The sequence below is a fragment of the Mesoplodon mirus genome (assembly GCF_964341445.2).
Source record: "Mesoplodon mirus genome assembly, chromosome: 19".
NCBI classification, from domain to species: domain Eukaryota; kingdom Metazoa; phylum Chordata; class Mammalia; order Artiodactyla; family Ziphiidae; genus Mesoplodon; species Mesoplodon mirus.
The window spans coordinates 58,966,491-58,982,255 of NC_138995.1; the positions used below are offsets into that span (position 1 = coordinate 58,966,491).

The 15,765-nt window shown below is 51.6% G+C and overlaps 1 protein-coding gene across 5 annotated transcripts in view; it reads right to left on the bottom strand.

Annotated features, from left to right (window-relative positions):
- Window positions 1-1,180: 1,180 nt before the first annotated feature.
- VRK3 (VRK serine/threonine kinase 3) overlaps window positions 1,181-15,765 on the bottom strand; it is a 43,752-nt gene continuing 29,167 nt past the window's right edge. For 3 of the 5 annotated variants that reach the window (XM_082606518.1, XM_082606517.1, XM_082606516.1), the window contains 5 exons: window positions 15,439-15,571; window positions 14,122-14,242; window positions 7,520-7,578; window positions 4,332-4,468; window positions 1,181-1,530 (listed from right to left, as the gene is read on the bottom strand). In XM_082606518.1, the coding sequence (XP_082462644.1) occupies window positions 1,510-1,530; window positions 4,332-4,468; window positions 7,520-7,578; window positions 14,122-14,242; window positions 15,439-15,571 (471 nt within the window). In that variant the 3' untranslated portion in view covers window positions 1,181-1,509. Of the gene's footprint in view, window positions 1,531-4,319; window positions 4,469-7,519; window positions 7,579-14,121; window positions 14,243-15,438; window positions 15,572-15,765 lie in introns of all 5 variants that reach the window. The other 2 variants (XM_082606519.1, XM_082606520.1) reach the window with 2 other exon arrangements.

Here is a 15,765-nt window from a genome sequence, read left to right on the forward strand (position 1 = left end):
CTCTGCCCGGACGTGGGATTCTCCCATTGTCTGAGCAGCGCTGGGTCTCGCTGCCTTTGCTCGCTCAGAGAGAAGGGTGGAGGACAGGGGGCTGCCGGACTTTGACGCTGGACTGGCCAAGTGCACCGAGGGCAGGATGACGAGAGGGGCAGGTGTCGACTATGACCGTCCCTCTTGCCTGATCTGGGACCCTGAAGGGTGGCTGACGTCCCTCTTCTTTTGTGGACTCATAAACACAGAGGGGCTGTAAGTAGGAGATTTTCTGATGGGTTTTCTCTCTCCTTAAGGAATACCTCCTTCTGGAAAGGATTATACACACTTCCTTTCAGCCAGAAAATGATCATCAGTCTGCTCATCTCCTTTCCTCTCCTGAGCAGGGAGAGAATCAGGGCGTCTCAGAGCAGTTTCTTCCCCCATCCAGCCTCTGATTCTCCCCATCTCAAAGCAGGGTGGATGGTGTAAGATATCCAAAGTCAAATTCGGGGAGGCGGGTTTATACCCTCCTCCTCCTTAGCCTCTCCCAGTCTAATCACTTGCCACGTGCCGCTGGCCAGCCTGCCTTTGACATCTCTCCCCAGGCCCTCCTTTCCTCTAACTACCCTCCCGCAGCTTCCTCCCTGGTCCCTCTGAGTCCAGGCTCTCCCCAAAGGCACCCTCCTGTCCCGAGGCCTCTCCCTCTCCATCACAGCCCGAGCTCTGTCTTCAGAGTACCGATCACCACTTGAAGTCGTCTCCTTGAACACCGTCTCTTCCCGCTCGACTGTAGGCTCCACCAGCTCAAGGACCTTGGCAGGTGTATTTGGTTCATCGGGATCCTTTGTGCAGCATGATGCATGTCATATAGCAATGTGCTCAAGAAATGCCTGCTGAATATTTCTCGAAGGAAAGGAAGGGTGAATGTATGGAAGAGAAGAAGGGTAAGTGGATGGGTGAGTAGTAAATGAATGGATGGATAAAGGGTGAATGGATGGAGGGGTGGATAGACAAGTATATGGAGGGGTGGATGGAGGGATGGATAGATAAGTGAAAGAATGGATGGATGAGTGTCTGCCTGAAAGTGTGAATAGATGTGTGAAAGAGTAGATGGCTGGGTGAAAGGTTGAAGGGATGGGTGGGTGGGAGAAAAAAAAATGAGCTAAATTTTTCCAAAAGGAACTTCTTTTGCAGACACTCAACCCTCCAAGCTCCAATGAAACAATTTATTGCTAAAACATAGTGGTGCCAACCGCAGTGTCCTTACTGAGAGGACCAGCCCAACCCCCGTCTGTGAATTGGGGGTCTTCTCCGTCCAAAATGCCAGTGGCTGGCGGGAGACCACGGCTGAAGGGAGGGATGGTTGAAGGAGGGAGTTCACAGTATCTGAGCCTAACTTCCGGGTTCCCTGAGGCTGATCTAGACGGATGATCTAAAGAAGGGGCAGGAATGCACATTTGAGGGATCTTTCTAGAAGCTTGTCTGTGATTCTACAGCAGGCCTTGAGTCACATATCTTCTTTTTTTTTTTTCTATTTCAAACTGCAGGCTGAAAGTTCTAGAAGACGATAAAAATGGCTGTCAGTGTCATTCATTCAAAGAGCACCCTTTAAGCCCCTACTGTGTGATAGGGACGCGAGATACCACCACGAACAAGAGGAACAAGAAGACTTTGCTGGGCTTACAATGTGGAGGAGAAGCGTGGAGACACGACAGATTAAACACATGCTTCCCTCCAGAAGGCGACAAGGGGAGGCCTCGGCATCTGAGAGGCAGTGATGAGAAGGAGCCGGTCATGCAAAAACAAAGGGCAGGGACCTCCCTGGTGGCGCAGTGGTTAAGAAACCGCCTGCCAATGCTGGGGACACGGGTTCGAGCCCTGGTCTGGGAAGATCCCACATGCCACGGAGCAACTAAGCCCGTGCGCCACAACTACTGAGCCTGTGCTCTAGAGCCCACGTGCCACAACTACTGAAGCCCGTGCGCCTAGAGCTCGTGCTCCGCAACAAGAGAAGTCACCACAATGAGAAGCCCACGCACCGCAAGGAAGAGTAGCCCCCGCTCACCGCAACTAGAGAAAGCCCGCGCACAGCAATGAAGACCCAATGCAGCCAAAAATAATAAATAAATAAATTAATTAATTAATTAAAAAAGGGGAAAATCGTCACAGACCATGCGAATGGCAAGTGCAAAGGTCCTGAGGTAGGACTGAGCCTGGCCTGGCCTAGAATCTGAGGGGTGGTTGGGTGCTCGGGCCAAGGCAGAGGCAAGATGATCCTCAAGTTACTCCAAAGTCCCTGGGCTCCGTAAGGAGCATCTCTTCATTAAGTTCCTAACCAAGGGACAAACTTGGCACTGAGTAAGTGGTCCCCAGAGAGTGAGCTGTAATGATCCTGAAAGGGGCCGTTCGGTCTTTAGCTTTTAAATTTGCATGGTACTGAGGGTGGGGGACAGGGAGGTACTGTAAGACAGGCCAGCACTGACGGGAAGGCTGGACTCACCCACTCGGTAAATATGGGTGGAATATTCATGAGCCAGGCTAGTGATGTGAGTGGGAAACACAGAGATGCAGAAACAGACGTGACCCGGCCCTCCCCGCCAGCAGGTGAGCACACTCTGGGGGGCCCGGGCAGAGGAAGAGCCCCGGAGGAGAGGGCTAGGGGAGACTTCGCAACCGCCTGGAGGGGCAGGGCTGGGGCAGAGAGGGGTGTGGGAGGGCCCAGAGGTCTCTCAGGACAGCTGGGGGTTGGGGGGACAGAGACTGGGAGGGCGGCAAGCTGGGTGGAGGTCACGCCTTCACTTTTGGAGAGTGCCTGTGATTGAGGCAGGGAGCCTGCTAGGTTACTGAACAAACAAACAAACAGACAAACAACGTCGCATTTTTGGAGCGCTCTGCACCCAGGCACTGTGTGAAGAGCTGGACACACATGTTATCTCGTGGTTTCAGCTCTGGGATGTCCGTTGCAGGGCTGAAGAAGCACCTGTCGTCAAGGTGCCAATGGAAGAAGACCACTGTGGGAGACAGGCTGCCACCCACAAGGATGCTCCTCAAGACGCACGTGGGCCTGCTTCCTCGGCCGTGACACTGCTGATAGCAGGGCAGCCTGTGTGTCGCACGACAGGGAGGAGCATCCCTGGCCTTGACCCTGAGATGCCAGCGGCACCTCTCCCCAGGCGTGACCACCAAAAATGTCTCCAGACGCTGCCAAGTGGCCCCCGGGGGAACACTGCCTCTGTCTGAGAACCGCTGAGTTGGACAGACACCGAGCTTTGAATCCAGACAGACATGTGAGAGACATGACAACCCCACGGACAGGGGAGGGCCTTGGGGAAGCTTCTCCTCAGAACCCATCCATGCCGCCTCGCCAAAATGAACCGTCAAGTGAACAGAGTTTATAATTTTGACCTTCCACAGATTCCTGTACGCTCTCACTCAGTGCTAAGGGGAGTGTAAAGGAGTGAGTACAGCCCCCAGACAGAGCAATCTGCCTTCAAGAGAAATCCATCCTCAGGCCTGTGTGCACACGGGTGTTCAAGGTGTTTTGTCTGGAAAACAAAACCCTGGCAAAGCAAGCAAACACCCAGCCACTGGCGTTATAAAGAGCATCCTTCACCTCCACCATGGAAGAGCTGCAAGACTGTGGGGGAAGGAACCAAACAGTATGAATTGCCCTTCCCCATTATCCCAAGGAATGGCCATATGGGCTCAGTGGAACAGCAACGAAAAAGGACCAATACAGCCCCTTTTATAAAGATGTGGAATGTTTTGTCAATGTGTTCGTCCACGCGTTGTACTGTGTGGCCTTTTTAGTTCCTGGGCGTTAGCTCCCCTACTTCCCGTATGTGTGTGCTTACTGTAGTCAAACATTAGAGTACACACACACACACACACACACGAGCAAGGTGAGGCACTGGACACAGAGCCAGGGGTTTTGGTGGGGGAGAGGGGGGGTTTTGAGGGGGGGGACCCAAAGGAAAGCAGAGACTGCAGGTGGATGGGTAGAGGGATGGAGGGATGAGAAAAGGGACAGAGAAAGACAGAGAGAGACTGACAACATCTCGGTGCTAACTTCCAGGCCCCGAATCCAGTCACACCTAAAGCTTCCCCCTCGGAATATTCTAGTGACAAGGGCCAATCGACTGCTCTTTTCCTTAAAGCCAGTTTGAGTCGAGTTCCTGCTATTTGTGATGCCCGGGGGCTGGAAGGTTCAAGAATCCTGTGGAAAAAGGCAGCAGCTCACTGGGAAGTTGGCCCCTGGAGTGTAAACATCAAATGGCATCGGTGGAAACAGCGGTGGGAGCTGGGGAGAGGGTTAAGCCTCACGAACTCTTCCCACTGGGACGCACCTAGGGTACCACCTGGAGGTCCAAGGGGTCGTAGGCCGACACCCGCAGATCCTGCAGCAGGGCTTTCAGATTGTTCCTCAGGGCGGTGTAGGGCGGCTTCTCCTCGTACTTGAGGGCCATCACCACCTTCAGGTACTCCTGCAGGGTCTCTGTGGTCAAGACACGGGAGGAGCCTGAGAGGGGTACCCAACCCAGAGCCTGAGGGGCTCTGCCTAGAGGGTCTCAGCAGTGGTGCCCATTTGCTCAGTGCTTCCTCTTGTGCCTGGCACTGCCACGACCACTTAAGATTTAAATTGTTTTTTTTGGAAAACATCAAACATAAGCAACAGGAGAGCGGTACCATGAACAGCAGCATACCCGTCACCCAGTCTCATCAGCTGTCAACTCATGCCCATCTTGTTTCATCAAAACCCCTACCCCTTCCCCCTCCTGTATTGTTTTAAAGCAAATCCAGGCTGATTATACAATTTTATCTCTATTTGGTGGGTATCTCTAAATGGGAGCCAGTAAGCTTTTACTGTAAAGTGCCAGAGAATAAATATTTTTGGCTTTGTACGCCGGGAATCTCTGTGGCCAGGACCCAATTCAGCTGTTCTCCCACAAAAGGCCCACGGAAGGCAGGAAGCCAATGGGCATAGCTATGCACCAAGACTACTTTATTTATGGACTCTGCAGCTTGAACTTCAGACAGGTTTCACGTGTCACAAAGTGTTCTTCTCTTGACTTTTTCCCCCAGCCATTTCAAAATGTAAAACAATTCTTAGGGGAATTCCCTTGCAGTCCTGTGGTTATGACTCCGCGCTTCCACTGCAGGGGGCACGGGCTGGATCCCTGGTCAGGGAACTAAGATCCCGCAAGTCAGTGTATGCAGCCAAAAAAACCCCACAAAAACTTAGTTCAGTGGCTTACAAAACCAGGCTGGCTGCCCCAGGGATGGAGTTTAAAAGATAGAGGCCGGGGCTTCCCTGGTGGCGCAGTGGTTGAGATTCCGCCTGCCGATGCAGGGGACATGGGTTCGTGCCCTGGTCTGGGAGGATCCCACATGCCGCGGAGCGGCTGGGCCCGTGAGCCACGGCCGCAGGGCCTGCGCGTCCGGAGCCTGTGCTCCGCAATGGGAGAGGCCACAACAGTGAGAGGCCCGCATACCGCAAAAAAAAAAAAAAAAAAAAAAAAAGATAGAGGCTGTTTTAAAAGATAAAGCCTTTTTGTTGTTTGTTTTCCCTAACTAGCACAATGCCATTATTACACTTTTTAAAAGTGCCAATTATAAAACCAATAATCGTAATGGCTCCCACTTGAGCAATGTCTGTCTCAGGCTGGCTCTGAGCACGTTTAATTAGGGCTGCAGCAGAAACTAAGGCAGTAACCTACACTGAATTCTCGGGACAAACCTCGGGAGGTGAGGGCTATTATTGGCCCCATTTTACACGTGGGGAAGCGGAGGCCCAGAGAGGCTGGTAAACCTGGGGCTGAACTTCCTTCTGGCCCCGCCCACCCCAAGCCCGGCCCCACCAGTTCCACTTCCCTGTGACTGGCTTAGAATCAGCAAAGCTGCAATAAAGTAACCGTGGGGCTCCTTGGTCTTTTTTTGTTTTTTGTTTTTTTGGCCATGCTGGCGGGCGCCGCTTGTATAATCTCAGTTCCCCGACCAGAGATTGAACCTGGCTGGGCCCTCGGCAGTAAAAGCCTGGCATCCTAACCACTAGACCACCAGGGAACTGCCAATGGGGCTCATTCTTACGGAGCAAGAGCCCGAGGCTGGAGGGGAGAGTGACTTGAGCAGCAGAGACATGATCTGAATCCAGGGATTTCAGGTAATTAAAAAATGAGTCCTTACAGAGCTGGAGGGGATAAACTATCCTTTTCCGGCTGTCTTTCTGCCTCATGTTTGGAAAGCAATGTAGACGTCCTATAGCAGGGACACTGGAAAAAACCACTCCCCCAAACAAAACAAAAACAGCCTCAATCTCCAGTAATAGGGATTGGCTTTAAAAATGATGGTTTACATGAAAAGATGCTCAACATCGCTAATTATTAGAGAAATGCAAATCAAAACTACAATGAGGTTATTACCTCACTCCGGTCAGAATGGCCATCAGCAAAAAGTCTACAAATAATAAATTCTGGAAAGGGGGTGGAGAAAAGGGAACCCTCCTACACTGTTGGTGGGAATGTAAAGTGGTGCAGCCACTATGGAGAACAGTATGGAGGTTCCTCAGAAAACTCAAAATAGAGCTACCATGTGAACCAGCAATCCCACTTCTGGGCATATATCTGGAGAAACCTCTAATTCAAAGTCATACACACACCCCAGTATCCATAGCATCACTAAAGTAGGCAAGACAGGGGAGCAACGTAAATGACCATCGACAGATAAATGAATAAAGAAGACGTGGCATATATATATATACAATGGAATATTACTCAGCCAAAAAAAGAATGAGACAATGCCATTTGCAGCAACATGGATTATCAAACTAAGTGAAGTAAGCCAGACAGAGAAAGACAAATATGATATTGCTTCTATGTGGAATCTAAAAATAAACAAAAAAACAAATGAAATGGTAAACAAAACAGAAATAGAGATATAATTAGAAATACATTTTATAATATAAAATAGAAATATAAGATGTATTTCTAATTATAACCCATTACTCACATACATATATATGAGTATAAATATGTATCACTGAAGATATGGCATTTCCTTAACTTCTGTAAGGCATTCATATTTTTTGTCTGTTTTTTAATTTTTAAAAATGCTGTTTTTGACCCGTTAAACGGATTTCAGGACTAACGAGTCAGAACTGTAGTTTTAACTGACATTAAGTGTATTATACCACAATTAAAGAGAAATACTCATAAAATTCTACAAGTACTGACACAGAAATCTCTAAGGTATCATCTCAAATGAAACAGTACATCGGAGACCAATATACGTAATATGATTCCATTAAAACGCCCCCAAATTATGTGTGTGTGGTTGCATGTGTGTGTGTGTGTTGCTGTTATTATTGTTCAGACACACTTCTGAAAGTTGGGGGAAGACTTCTGTTTTTCTACAAGGGGCACAAATACATGTGTGATTTGGAAAACTCAAAGAAGGAAAATAGAAGGGTGTAAAAGAGAGGCATCCCCGGGATGCGCCTGAGCCCCGGTCCCTCCATGGCCCCCGCCTGCTCCCTCCCCTTGGGACATACCTGAGGTATTGATCCAGCGACTGCACTGTCCCACGAGGCCTTCTGGGTGGTCAAGAAACCTGAGAGAACAGAGGTACATGTGAAAGGCCTTTTAGGGAAGGAGAGCAACCTTCTGAAACAGGATGTCTGGTAGATGTGCCCTAGTTCTCATTATTCACGGTAGTTATGCCTTGGACACTGAAGGAGCGAATTCTGAGCCAGGAGTTTACCAGAAGCACAGCTTCCAATCGCAACATTTTTACCAGCTGATCAATACATCACCTGGTTTTACCTGTGTGCCTAAAGACATCTTATTTAATATAATGTTGATTCATTCACATGGATCTCTTGTCCAACAGCACTATAGTTCACACCTGAAGGATGCTCATCTCACACACGTATTTCCTTGCGCTTAGCACTTCATCACTATGCTTGGGGCCATTTTAAACAGCAAAATCCCCCCCCAAAAGCATAAAAGTGTGGAAAATGTGGCACTAAGCAGACCACATGAAGGACACTTGTGAGCTGAAACAAGAAGGCAGAGTGTCGCCTTGTTCAGCCTCGGCTAGGATCATGTGCATCGGGCCACTCAATTTTCTCCACTCTGCGTGTCTGAGAATGACTTTGAAAGCCATTCAAAGTATTGATTTTGGGGTTACAAATACATTTCAGTGAAGAGGTCAATTCACAAACACAGAATCTGTGAACAATGAGGATCAACTATCTATCTGTCTATCCACACACATATTTGTATACATATACATGTATAAAGACACAGACACAGACACAGACACACACACACACCCTCTTGGACCACTCAAGAAAAATTAAAGTTGTGGGGGAGGGATAAACTAGGAGGTTGGGATTAACATATACACACTACTATATATAAAATAGATAACCAACAAGGACCTACTGTATAGCACAGGAAACTCTACTCAATATTTTGTAATCATCTATAAGGGAAAAGAATCTGAAATAGAATATATATATGTTCACATATATATTCATACATATCCATATACATATAACTGAATTACTGTGCTGTATAATGAAACTAACATGCTGGGGACTTTCCTGGTGGCACAGTGGTTAAGAACCCGCCTGCCAATGCAGGAGACACGGGTTTGATCCCTGGTCCGGGAAGATCCCACATGCCGGGGAGCAACTAAGCCCATGCGCCACAACTATTGAGCCTGCGCTCTAGAGCCTGTGAGCCACGACAGCTGAGCCCCCGTGCCACAACTACTGAAGCCTGCGTGCCTAGAGCCCATGCTCCGCGACAAGAGAAGCCACCGCAATGAGAAGCCCTGCTCTCCGCAACGAGGAGTAGCCCTGCTCTCCGCAACTAGAAAAAGCCCGCATGTGGCCACAAAGACCCAACGCAGTCAAAAATAAATAAATAAAATAAATTTATTAAAAAAAAAACCTAACATGCTATTGTAAACCTACCTCAATTTAAAAAAAAAAGCAAGAAAGAGAAATGAAAGTTCATCCACTTCCTTGGCTCCATCCTCAGAGCCCTGGCCTCTTGTATCTTCCTCTGGCCTGGACCACCAGGCTGGCTCCCCACTGTCCACCCAGGCATGGGGTGCTGTCCTCCCCTTCCCCGCCCCACAGCCCACAAGTCCCCAAGCCCCACCCTCCTGCTCCCCAGCACTCTCTGCCCCATCCCCCACTCTGTCCATGGCTCTAAGCCCAGCACAGGCCTCACCCTTTCTCCCTGGACCCCAGCCTCCTCCCCAGCTTTCCATGCACTGCCCCCCACAGCCCCAGAGAGTCTTTCTATGCCCAGAGTGGACCCTGCCCCTCCCTGGTCACAGCCCTCCTGTGGTTCCCCAGTGCCCTGTTGGGAAACCTCTGGCAGCAAAGCCACCAGCCCCTGTGGATTTGCCTCCCTGACTTCCTCCCTCCATCTCATACTCCAGTCACACCAAACTCCTTCTAGCCCAACCAGGTCACACATTCACCCACATCCCCTGGCCTCTGTACATATGGCTCCTCTGCCTTTGGCAGCCTTTCCCCACCTTGACCCCCAGTGAGTGGCTGCTCTCCCTTCTGGACATTGCTTGAGGGCTGGTCCCCTGGAAGCTTCCCCTGGACCCCTGCAGGTGGAGGAAACGGATCCCTGCCGAGTGTCTGCACACCCTGTGCATAGGTCCACGGATCCCCTACAGCAACTCTCATATGTGCCCAAGGAGGGCTGGGTCTGACCCTTGTCTCTCCCCAGCAGCCTCAGGATGTATGTGGTAAATGACTGAGCGAGCAAGCGAGTGAGGGCAGAAAAGGGCTGTGCCAGCCTCAGGACACTGTAAATGGTGTGAGCAATTCTCCCATCACAGGCTGTCACTGTGTTCGTGGGACCTCCCCGCCCAGGGGCAGCCTTGAGAGCACGGACCAACTCTGACCGGAGTGTGTGCTTTCCCTGCTGGGGGCCTTGCACAACAGAAAGCCATGGGGAATCAAATTGCCTCTCCTCTTTCTTTTATTCATTCATTCTGTCATGAGCTAGAACTTAAAAAAAATGAATATATATTTGCTAAGTGAATGGAAGAAAGCCACGCACACCAGTAAGACGTCGGAGAGGACAGGTTAGGGCTCCAGAAAACGTGCATGTGGCAACACTGCCCCCTTGTGGGCCCTTTGGTTACTGCCTCAAGTCAACCGACAGAGGCTGGGCTGGGGGTGTCTAGAATGAGTCCCACATCACCACTGATGCTCCCTGTGGAGCATCTTCATGTTCCCCGCCCTCCCTCTGTGATCGTGGCTGGGATCTGGGGTTCCGGAAGGAACTCTTACTTATTCTGAAGTCACTGATATGAAAGTGTTTACTAAGACTTATTTTATTTACTCTGTGTCCGACTTGGCAAGGGCAGAGCCTCTTAGTGAAGCACGTCACAGTCACATTTGTTTAACTCCTATTAAGGGGAAGGTGGGAGAGAGGTGAAAAGGGAGATATGACTCTTCTTAGGAGTTAGAGGAGGTAGGGGGAGGGAGGATCCAACCCAGTGGAGCCTCAGGAAGCAGGTTCAGAATGTACGAATGAACGAACAGGGAGTTCACCCATGTGACATGCTGCCTACCCAGAAATCCTGCATCCCCTTTGTCTGCCTGGGAAACTCCTCGGCAGACCGAGTCAGGCGTCTCTTGGGTAAGGGCTCCCAGGGGCCCGAGGCCAGGTCACGTGCCTCCCCTCTGCTCCCAAAATGCCCCGGGGCTGCCTCCACCCTCACAGGCACCGCTCACTTCCTGCCTGCGTGTCTCCTCCCGGCCAGGGAACCTCCAAGGCTGGGGCTGCCTCTGCCTGACCCATGTGCCCACACGGAAGCCCAAGCCTGGGTGTGAAGAAGGTTCACGCCTTCTCTCCTTAGTCGTTCATCCATCCTGCAACTATCTCATGAGCACCCACAACGTGCCAAGCGCTGTACTGAGAACAACACGGTGACAAGAGAGCTGACGCGGTCCCTGCCTTCAGAGAAATCTGACTAGAGGGGGCACTGCGGAGGAGTCCGCTACCTGGCGCCCAGTGTCACTTCTCCCCTGTGATGGCAGAATCCCAGGGGTCGGCAGCCACAGGCTGGAGACATTTCCCAGCCCCCACTGCAGCTTGGGGTGGCCACGTGACCAAGAGACATGTCATTTCCGGTCCTGCCCTCTAAAAGCAACGGGTGTCAGTAGCACTAGACCTTGCACCCAGTATGACGGGGGCTGAGTTACCCCGCAACACTTGGTCTCCTACCTTGGGGCTGTGAGTGAGAAGGAAGTAAAGATCTACCTCGTTTGAGCCGCAGTCTTTTGGGGTCTCCTCGTAAGAGCAACTGAGCCTCGTCACTAACACAGCAGAGTGCTTCAAGGAGCAGTTCACAGACTTCAGCCTCAACCGCTTTAGCGGCTGGGCCGTGGGCTCCGACTACTTGGGTTGCTAATTCTGTGACTCGTTTTCACCTGGCTTCAGTGCAAAAATGGATAACTACTGGAAAACCAGAAAACAAGTGCAGAAAGAAATTAAGAAAGCAGGGAGGGCTTCCCTGGTGGCGCAGTGGTTGAGAGTCCGCCTGCCGATGCAGGGGACACGGGTTCGTGCCCCGGTCCGGGAAGATCCCACATGCCGCGGAGCGGCTGGGCCTGTGAGCCGTGGCCGCTGAGCCTGCACGTCCAGAGCCTGTGCTCCGCAACGGGAGAGGCCGCAACAGTGAGAGGCCCGCGTACCGCAAAAAAAAAAAAAAAAAAAAAAGGGAAATGGGCGGAAATGGGCTCATGTTCTGGCAGGTTCTGGTGCAGAGGAAATGTGGGAGCTGAAGGCTGCTCTCTCTTTCTCTGTCTCTTCGTCCTTCGGCAGAGATGCTGGGGCATATGAGCACCGAAGTGGGACCTCCTACTTGCCTCACTGCCTTTCTGGAGGTGATTCATCTGTCACCACTGCCATTAGACCCTGGCCTTTAAATCTAAACGAGCAGGCATGCCCACACCCTGACGGCCCCCATGACGGCCCCCACCGTCTGACCTCTGCCATGCTGTGTGTTTCACTACCTCTGTACTGTCTATCTCCTCCATTAGCACGCGAGCTCCCTGAGGGCAGGGATGTTTGTCCTAGTTACTCCTGTATCCCCAGGCCCTGGAACAGAGCCTGGTGCGTGGGAGGTGCTCAATGAGTATTTGGTGACTGGAGAATGGTAGCATCCAGACACCACCAATCCACGTGCGATAAGCCTCCCATACTTGGGAGATACTAGCTTCCAGGTGAAAGGGCCTCCTCTGGAGTCAAATGACCTGGGAGCAGCTCTAATCAGCTGTGTGACCTGGTCTGATCACCTAAGCTCTCTGTGCTTTCAGATCATGAGAGCCCTTACCTCAGAGCTGCTCTGAGGATGACACAGGGGAGCACTGGGCGCACTGCCCGGCACACGAAAGTATACAATAAAGGTCAGCCGTGAACAGGTCATCACGGGCGGGCCCACGTGACGGGCGTCCCCTCCTCTGAGCGTGAACAAGCAGGAGACCTGACGCAGTGGGGGTGAGGGAAGGGCTCCCTGGGGAGTGACGGCTAAGCTGAAACCTGAAGGAGGGTGAGATTTGGGGCATGGCATCTGGGTGTGCGTTCGATTGGCATAAATTAAACATAACATATTTCAAACACAACATATTTTTCAAGGACACAGCTACATCTAAAATTAATTGAGGAGAAGCACTGAGCTTCTTTAACAATGTAAAGTTTAAAAAATACAGCACTGAGTGAAAGAAAGAAAGAGAATGAAATTTAGAGCACAGTACCATTTATGCAAGTTAAATACACTCATCACATGTTGTTTAAGGACATAGACGTGTCTATACAAACTTATTTGAAAGCAGCAGTCAGAAGCAGTCAAGTTGGTGCACGTGTAATAATGGGGTTAAAGTGTTGAGTGAAAAAAGCCAGAAACCGGTGAGATTCAGAACAGAATACCATTTATGCGAGTCAGATACAGTGCCACCACCGTCATGCAAGTGTAAGGATACAAGTACATTTACACAAGCATATCGGTAGGACACGTATTCAGCAAGTATGTGTGTCCACAGCTGAGAGAAGGAAGTTGGGGGGTAATAAAGGGGGCAAAAGAAAATGAGAGAGAGGCTCAGCACAAACCAACAACACAGCACGCTGAGAGCTGAAAAGTATGACGGACTCAACGCTGTTCCCTGGGGAGTTCTCCCTCTTCCCACTCTGCTCGCTTTTCCTGGATAATCTCTCATCCTCTCCCAGGGCTTCTGCTGACAATTCCTGAGACACTGCTGGGGTCTAAGGCTCCGCTTGGACTTCAATCCTGCACTTCAGGTGGGAGAGCCAACCATCTCCTGGATGGCCCCTCCTGGATGACTCCTCCTGGGGCAACTCTCATGGCCCAAGCCTATACCAGATCTTGAATCCCAACGTATGGACCTGCACAGCTTCCCTGTGTCTAGCCACCTACTGTCCTTGGTGCTGAAGACCAAAGCCCCTGTGCTGGCTTCCCTCCGCGCCCAGCTGCCCTCTGTCCTTGGTGCTGAACCGCACACTCAGCAGCACCTCCCTTGGCCCCGAGGCGCCCTGTGTCCTTGGTGCTGGGCATCTAAAACAGAACCAGCAGGACCGGGCGCTTTTACATGCACAGGTGAGGGAAGCATGTAAACGAGGCCAGCGTTGCCAGACGCCGAGGCAGGGCCCAGGCCAAAGTGCTCAGGTTGCCTGTGTGTCCCCGTGGGAGTGAATGACTCACGGTGTCCTGTACACTGTGAGCATTTTATACAGGCCAGGCTCTGTGCTGAGTGCTGTGCACCTGACTCCCCCGAATCCTTCCACAGCCCCCTGAGGTGGGTGCTAATAGGATCCCACCTGATGGAGGACACTGAGGCTTGTGGAGGTTAAGCTGCCCACCCAACACCCTGCAGCAGTGGGGCTGAAGTCTGACCCCAGGCAGTGTGGCCCCAGAACCCACGCCCCTGTCTGCTGGAATGGACGGAAGAGCAGATTCCAGAGAACTGCAGAGGCCTTGCCTCTGCCCGATGCCGCCTCCCCCTCTTTTCTGTTCCCTGTTGGGTTCTGAGCTTCAGTTCCCCGCTGCAGGGGTGCTGGGCCAGTGCCGGGCTCTGCTGACCCCCAGACTCACTTCTGTTTCAGCCTCATGATATCCTCGGTGTTGGGAAGGCAGTTTGTCCATGGCAGGGTCCCATAGAGCCACTTCAGCAGACAGTAGCCCAGGGTCTGGAGGTCACTGCGGCGGGAGGGCGCTGGGGAGGGAGGGGAGGAGGTGGCGGCTCAGTCCAGATGTCCCGCTCACTGACACGCCCCCCCTTCCTTGCTCTCACAGACTCAAGCGTGGGCTCACACACTCAGCCACCCAAACATACAGGCTCCCGTCTGTTCATTCACTTCTCACTCACTGACTCTCAGTCCCTCGTGGGTCTCTCAATTACTCATTCACTCCCGCAGCCATCCCTTCATCCCTGCTTTCACTAGCTCACTCCCTCATCTACTTGTCTTTCATTCATGCACTTATTTGTTCAATGAGTCCTCAGAGCCCTGTGTGCCAGGCCCCTTCCCACATTCTTAAAACACAGATAAGAGTTTGGTTGGGTCCCAGCCCTTGACAGTCCAGTGGAGAGACAGTCATAGCGTGGGATCACCTGGGTTATAGCGGAGACAGAACAGGGCATGAGGGAACACAGAAGGATGGGCACTGAACTCAGCCTCACTCAGCAGGGGTGGGCAAAGGAGACAGCGGGCTTTGATTTTTCTTATGCTTTTTCCTAAATCACATGATGTAGACAACACTCCATATAAGCATTCAACAAACACTGAGAGTTGACTGTGCCAGACCTTCACCCTCTGGTGCTGGAGGCACAGGTACCGTCGCTTCCCTGGGGGAGCTCAGTGTAGTGGGAGGATGCGGGCAGGCACATGGATGGTCATGATATCAAGGGGTTTGGGAAGGAGAGGCCGAGACCTCCTCAAGGAATCTTCTCCTCAAAGTGCTCTCTTCTCTCCCCATACACCTTCCTTGGATAATTTCATTCCCATCCCTGGGCTTCAACTGACAACTCCTGAGATACTGCTGACATCTGAGTCTCCATCCAGACCTCGCTCCTGTGCTGCTGACGTGGACAGCCAACTGCTTACTCAACAGCCCCTCCTAGATGACTCCTGGGCAACTCTCACGTTCCAAGTCTACACAGATCCTAACGTGAACCTCTGGAGCTGCAGGGCTTCCCTGCAGTCAACTGCTCACTGCCCTTGGCGCTGTACTGCCCCACGACGCCCTCATGCGTGTGGGCGCTATCCATGGTTCTGAATCCCTACGGTGGCTCCCTGGCTCAGCCCGACTCCTGTGTTTGGCCATCTGCTGTCCGTGGCTGTGAAAACCTACAACTGCCCTTGTCCGAGAACCATGTCTCCATAGTCCTGAACCCCTTCTCTGGCCTCTTACCACAGCCCTTGTGCAGGTCCATGCTAATGAACTCAAGGTCCCCCTCATGTGGGCTCCTGCTGCCTTCGGTGTACGTCACGTGTCTGCCACCTGGCGAATAGCGGAAGGTGAAGCCGTAGCCTGCCAGGGTCACCTGTGTGGACGTGGGGAGAAGCCATACAGTTTGAAGGTTAGGAGCTTGGATTCTGGAGTCAGAGATTTCGATCGTGGGTGCAACTTGAAACATAATGCCGAACAGTACACAAGGGTGTGAAAAGAACACAAACCACTGTCCCCATCACTGCTCAGCCCCCCTAAACCCACTGTCCAGAAGTAACCACTAATATA